At 42.4% G+C, this 6,773-nt stretch overlaps 1 protein-coding gene across 2 annotated transcripts in view; it reads left to right on the top strand.

Moving 5' to 3' along the window:
• Window positions 1–6,773, top strand: part of LOC135093000 (uncharacterized) — a 74,181-nt gene that overhangs the window by 54,205 nt on the left and 13,203 nt on the right. Inside the window, exons 7-8 of one of the 2 annotated variants that reach the window (XM_063991839.1) lie at window positions 5,335–5,513; window positions 6,567–6,677. In XM_063991839.1, coding sequence (XP_063847909.1) covers window positions 5,335–5,513; window positions 6,567–6,657 — 270 coding nt within the window. In that variant the 3' untranslated portion in view covers window positions 6,658–6,677. The remainder of the gene's footprint in view (window positions 1–5,334; window positions 5,514–6,566; window positions 6,678–6,773) is intronic. The other variant, XM_063991838.1, reaches the window with a different exon arrangement.

Raw genomic sequence — 6,773 nt, 5'->3', positions numbered from 1 at the left:
GGAGGGTTGTACCGCCACTGTCCGCACACACTCCTGCAGGCCTGGGATGGCTGCTTGAGGGGGAGAAAGGATTCATCCCTGCCAGGGAAAACTTGCTGCAACATCGCTTCATTATCGGGAAATTTGCTTCGTTATCGTGAAATTTGCTTCGTTATAGTGAGATTCGCTGAGTTATCGCGAAATCCGCTGAGTTATCGTGAAACTCGCTTCGTTATCGTGAAATCTGCTTCGTTTTGGGGATTTCTGCCTCGTTATCGTGAAATCTGCTTCGTTATCGTGTCTTCTTTTAGTCAGCCTGCTCTACATTGACTTCAGGCTCGGTGCGCCATCAAGGTCCAAGATGCAGTGCACCACAAAGCAGCAAAGTTTAAGAAACAGTTTACTTTAGCCTTCATTTATATCTAGAAAAAAGTACAATATACATTTTTTTTTTTTTCCATTACACGTATGTGTACTATAATATTGTTCATAGTCTCACAAGAAAGTCGATTGTGATTTTTTTAAATATGTACATTTTAGGAAGGCAAATATTGTCCTTTTCAACCCTTTCCTCCTGGAGATGCAGCTTGAAAGGAAGCGTTGCCCCATTTCTTGATCATCACCATGATGTATTGCAGTGTGCATCTGCAAAAAGTAAAAATTAAATCTCATTCAGAAATGTAACTCCTAATAACTTTGTTATTCAATGATTTGCAGTAATAAATTGCCAAATATGCCTCAGTGAATATATATATATATATATATATATATATATATATATATATATATATATATATATATATATATATATATATATATATATATATATATATATATATATATATGATTGATGATCTGATTCTTCTATGAATGTCATTCCTCTTTAATCGGTGGATTTTTATTTAAAAGTATAATTCGCGATTATTCCATCACTGAAAAGTGAAATTATCAAAATAACTAAGTTTTATTTTTTATTGATATTGTTTTATTAGAATTTATAAGAAGTGAAGTTAACTCGAGAGTGGGGAAGGAAAAAATAGGAAAAGATCGAGGAAAGAAAAATACAACGAATACAGAGACCTCGTATAACTTGAAAATAATGATTAATACAGAAATTTATCCAAACTCCAGGATTTCTTCTATTAAATAGAGAGATTTATGCAAAAATTTTCCTTATATTTTTTTTTTACCAATGCAGACATTCATCCTGACTTTATTCTTGTTACTTGATCAATACAAAGATTTGCCGAAACCTTCCCGAATAGAACACTGTATAGTTTCTGTATGCATTTTGTATTGTTATGGCGTGTGTTGTGGTGCGTGTCATTATTCTCGTGTGAATGGTGCATGACGAGCAAACCCGGAGCGAGGCGGTAATGTTGCGTGGCGCCGCCTGCTGCTGTTGACAAGGCGACTGTCCATCACTGCGGCGACGTGATTAGTGACGGGCAAACATGGGAATGATGTGTGTGAGAGAGAGAGAGAGAGAGAGAGAGAGAGAGAGAGAGAGAGAGAGAGAGAGAGAGAGAGAGAGAGAGAGAGAGAGAGAGAGGAAATGTTGTCCCTCAAAAAGTTTCTTTATTTCTGGTCAAGATATTTCCCACGGTGTAAAATCGCCATCCCGATGAGTCATGGAGTGTCACGCGGTCATTAACAGTCAGAGTAAACCTCTAGATGTGAACTTAATCAACATTCGTAATGACTGGGCAGTCTTGATTGCCGAAATACTCTTGTTCAACACTCGTGCATGGCCTCCACACATGACCACGCGGGCAGGTTCGCTCAGCGGTGTACAGAGAGCCACAGGTGTCTTGCAGTAAAGGGAAAGCAGGCGAGTTGTTTTGTGCGATAGTTTCCTCGGGGACAGATTGCCGTGGGATAATTAACGTTTCGACTCGGGAGGAAGCCGGAGTAAGAATGGCAGAATGGCTGCAGCCCGCCACGGCGCGGAGCACGAGTCTCACTCAGCTGCTGTGTTATAAGTGTCAGCGGTGGTGAGGGCAGCCTTGTTTCATATTTCAGGCAAGAGGCGGCCTCGCCTGCTGTGGCAGCTCGTTATGTACATTAACTGCATAATTGCCCTCGCCTGCCGTGGCTGTTCGTTATGCATAATAACTGCGTAACTGGTTTCTCTCAGTAGTCACCCTCGCCTCGGCTTCGCACGCGGCGTGGTCGCGTGCGTGGTGGGGAAGGAGTTCCCAGCAGCCTGCCATTTAGCCCTGCACACCGCGCCCAGCAGAGGGTGACGGTGCCTGAATGAGCGCGCCAGAAGTGGTCGCCGCCCTTGTTGCCTCAGTGAGGAGATGGCAGCGAGTAATGAAGCGAATGGCGGGAGAGAGCGACACACACGCCAACACACGCCAACAGACAGGCAGACACACACAGGCACCTACAGATAACAACACAGATAGATAGATGGAAATACAAACACACACACACACACACACACACACACACACACACACCTGGGGGTCGTGGCAAGGGCAGGGTGAGGCTCCCAGCACACACCCACGCCCACGCCCACACGCCCACTGTGAACACCGTCCTCATGGCGCACCTGTGGGAGAACACGGACATCTCAGGAGGGACGAGACGAAGTAGAAAACGAAGAGGAGGAGGAGGAGGAGGAAGATGAGGAAGAGGAAGAAGAAAATGAGGTGGAGGAAGAAGAAGTAGAAGGAAACGAAAAGGAGGTGGAAGAAGAAGAAAACAAGGAGGAAGAGAAAGTAGAAGAAAATGAGGAGGTGAAGGAAGAAGAAAATGAGGAAGAGAAGGAGGAGGAGGAAAAAGAAGAAAAAGAAGAAGACGAGGAGGAATAGGAAGAGGAGAAGGAGAAAGACATTGGGAAAGATTTGGTTTGGGAAAGGTTGGTTTCGACAAAGTAAACAGTCCACATTATTTCTTTTCTAGACAAATCACAAGCGAAACTATATTAAAAGAAATAGAAAAAAAATAACTCATTTCATTGTAATTACTACGTACACAAACAAACACACAATACGTGACCATAAAGACAATTGTTGTTTTTTTTCTTTTTTTTATATCACCTTAGGTATTATTACTCTATGTATCCTTTTGTTCTTATTACTTGTCTAACTAATTTATTTTTCACATTGATTTCTTGACATCATTATATGTGCAAATTTTCGTTTTCTCTCTCTCTCTCTCTCTCTCTCTCTCTCTCTCTCTCTCTCTCTCTCTCTCTCTCTCTCTCTCTCTCTCTCTCTCTCTCTCTCTCTCTCTCTCTCTCTCTCTGCAAGAGGTTCACTGGCTAAGGGCAACAAAATTGATGGGAAAAGAAGACCCACTTGAGTGTTAGTTCCCAAAAGACTGTTATATTGATTTACCCAATTGTTTTATTAAGTTACTGCACCGTTGGTTTGGGAGCAAAGCTAGAGAGACGAAACTGAGGTGGCTTGGGCGTGTCGAGAGACGAGAAGTGTGTGGGGAGGAGGAGGAGGAGGATGGAGATGAATCTACCTGGCAGGAGAAAGAGAGGAAGACTTAAGAGAAGGGTCATGGATGTAGTGAAGGAAGACACGCTTATAGTGGGACTGACTGACGAAGGCGCAGAAGAGTTTTGGAGAAGGTTGATCCGCTGTGGTAATCTAACCTAACCTAACCTAACTTACTGGGAGCAGCACAAACGAGACTGAGTTTAAACTGCTGGCACTCTTTGATGGCACTCACGGTTGGCACTGCTGTAGGAGGCGCGGCAGGACTCCTCGTGTGTTGACTGAGGTTGTGAGTGTGAAGGAGGAGGAGAAAGTAGAGGTGGGGAAAGTGAAGGAAGAGGAGGAGGTGCCATGCATCTTGAAAGGGTCGCGTGTGGCACTGTAGGTATGCCAAGCCACGCCCCTTCGCTCTGATTGGACACTTCCAGGGCGGCGAGCTTACTGATTGGCTGTGCTTGTGGTGGTAGCGGCGGTGGTGGTGGTGGTGGTGGTGGTGTTCCCCTTGTTTATTTTGTTCTTCCTTTTCTGTTCGACTTTTTTTAAGATTATTTATTCTCTCTCTCTCTCTCTCTCTCTCTCTCTCTCTCTCTCTCTCTCTCTCTCTCTCTCTCTCTCTCTCTCTCTCTCTCTCTCCGTGAATCTGAAGAAAATGGTGATGTAGAGAGAGAGAGAGAGTTTAGTAGAATTATCCAGGATTAATAATTTGAAACGACTGGTGTCATTATCTATCACGGGGTAATAAAACACGCAGCGCTCCTCAGCGTGCTAGTGTGTCGCTGGTAGCCACGCCTGCCGCCTCAGCCCGGCAGCCCTCCATCATCTTACCGACCTGAAGTGTCACGTCTGGCAGTGGAACATTTATATATATTTATTTTACTTTTACTGATATTGGATGATTTTATGAACTTTGAACATTGTACTACTACTGTGTTAAAACTAATAGATTACTTTTTTTTTTCACTTACTGAATATTAATGAGAGTATGACGCTTATTATTTAATCCGAGTCATGCTACCACCAAGAACAAGACTACAGGCAATAAGATTTTACGCTCTCCTTCACCCATGTTGCTCTCTTCGATGCCTTGCAGAATTTCTACACAAATTTACACCATTGGGTTTCTAAACATTACGTTGCCTGGTCTCTATTTTTAACCCTTTAAGTGCCATGGCTGTCCTTCGCTAACCTTCCTTGAAGTACGGAAAATTTTTGCATGAAGACACAGGAGAGAAAAGAGGAGACAGATTAATCTTGTCTTTTTATGGTGCAGAAATATTTACGAGATTAACCATAAATAATGTGTTGAAGATCACAGGTATTGAACGGGGAAAAAATTTGTCAAACAGTGAAAGGGTCAATACTCTAATGGCCGTGATTGTAGTTGTCAAGGGCATTTCCAGGACTGTGTAGCGCCTGCGTGGTGCAGCGGCGAGCACACCTGGCGGTGAATCTGCGGGTCTTGGTTCAAATCTTCTCTGCTCAGCTTGCTCCTCATTCTTCCTTTGGTTGATCGATGAATGAGTACCTGGAGAAACCTGGGAAGGTACTCCGTAGAAACCCGGGTGTCACAGTGACCTGGTGTCCCGGGGTGAGGGGTGTCCACCCCAGACTCAGAGGACAGTGAGATGGAAACAGGCACTGGGGCCACACGCAGCTTCAACTTGTGCCTCAACTTTACCATTTTACATAATGATAGCTGAACAAGGATTCTGCATCATTCTGCACTACTGATATGAGAAACATTCATAAGAACCGGACTAAACATCTCAACCAATGAATTGGTTCGCATGAGAGAACGAAGCGTCTCGAAACTATGGCAGATGGCAGGTTCAAATGTCATGAATATCTTGCACCCAGGAACCATTCACATTAGTGTAGATTATTATTACTTCTTTCACAGGCACTACAGTCTAGACAAGGAGGGAGAAACGTGTGGAAGAATGGTGTGGTTGGTAGCCCTGAGCGGCTGACCCTCCTGGGCCTGGCAGGGCACACGCCTCAGTTGGTCCACAGAGATGACGAAGGGAGAATGGTATCGCTGCTCTCTCATTTCACCCATTCTCAGGTATTGGATTACAGGCGAGTAATATTTATATGTAAGAGGAAAGGAGTTGTGAATAATGTAGTGTGTAGTTTCATTTTCATTAGTTTTGGATAGCTGTAATAAATTATCTACAGTAACTACCAGATAGGTAGTTAACGATCTACCCAATCGATTTATTGTTTGGTTGTCCTTGTATGAGGGAAGTAGTGGTGAATAATGTGGACTGACGTTGCATTTCAATGTTTCTATGACCAATAAATTTACGGTCTACAGTAACTACCGAATAGCTAGTTAAGTATCGTTCAAGTACATAGTAGTGTAGTTGTCTGGTGGCGTTATTTGTAAAGGAAGTGGTAGTTAACTCATAACTACTTAGTCACTTGCGGTAATGGTCTGGGACTTAGTGCTGCTGCCTAGCAAACAATTAGGCACTTAAGGTAGAGATACACTGTTATTGCTAGTGCATGATATACTACTACAACTTTTAATGTGCTGCTGCTACCATTACTAGTACTAATATTTTTGCTACTACTACTACTACTACTACTACTACTGCTATTATTATTATTATTATTACTATTATTATTATTATTATTATTATTATTATTATTATTATTATTATTATTATTACAATGCTATTACTATTACTACTACTAATTTTACTATGCTGCTATTACTACATACTACTACTATTGTGGTGGTGGTGCTGTAATATGTTATAGATGGTACTACTATTACTACCATTGTAATCTACACCGTTGCTACTTTACTTACCAAACACTTCTGGCTTCATCAGTTTATCTTCTCTACAACATTTAATTCTTACTTAACTCACAATGATCTTCACATTACTCCCAACATAACATTTTATATTTGTCTGAGTCATGTATCTGTCCTCCATCAAACACGGCCCCTGTTTTGTATTTCTTTTCTCATCCAAGTTCATAATTTGTTTGGTGGACAGTGATGAGTGTAGCTGGAGAAAGAACTATTAGTCCCAAAGGTTACCATTGAAAACAAAGGGTGGAGATGCATACTGGCTGACTCTTGCATGAGATCTAAACTTCTGACACCTCCTCTCCTTACAGTGTGGTGGTGTTGGTTCCTCTCCCCGGCAGAAATGCTCAGAACCATAGGACTTCAAGCCTCCGAGATGAGAGGCTGTGTCAGACTGCATGAACTTGTTGCTCCCATATGCTGTAGGTGCTTTGGTGGTATTATTTTGATCACACTGGTTTCACATATTCTCTCTTCCTTTTTCTTACATTTATTCAATCATTGTACCTGATTTTACC

This window comes from Scylla paramamosain, chromosome 41 (assembly GCF_035594125.1).
Source record: "Scylla paramamosain isolate STU-SP2022 chromosome 41, ASM3559412v1, whole genome shotgun sequence".
Classification (NCBI taxonomy): domain Eukaryota; kingdom Metazoa; phylum Arthropoda; class Malacostraca; order Decapoda; family Portunidae; genus Scylla; species Scylla paramamosain.
The sequence above is the reverse complement of the archived record's forward strand: the minus strand, read 5'-3'. Positions and strand labels throughout refer to the sequence as shown.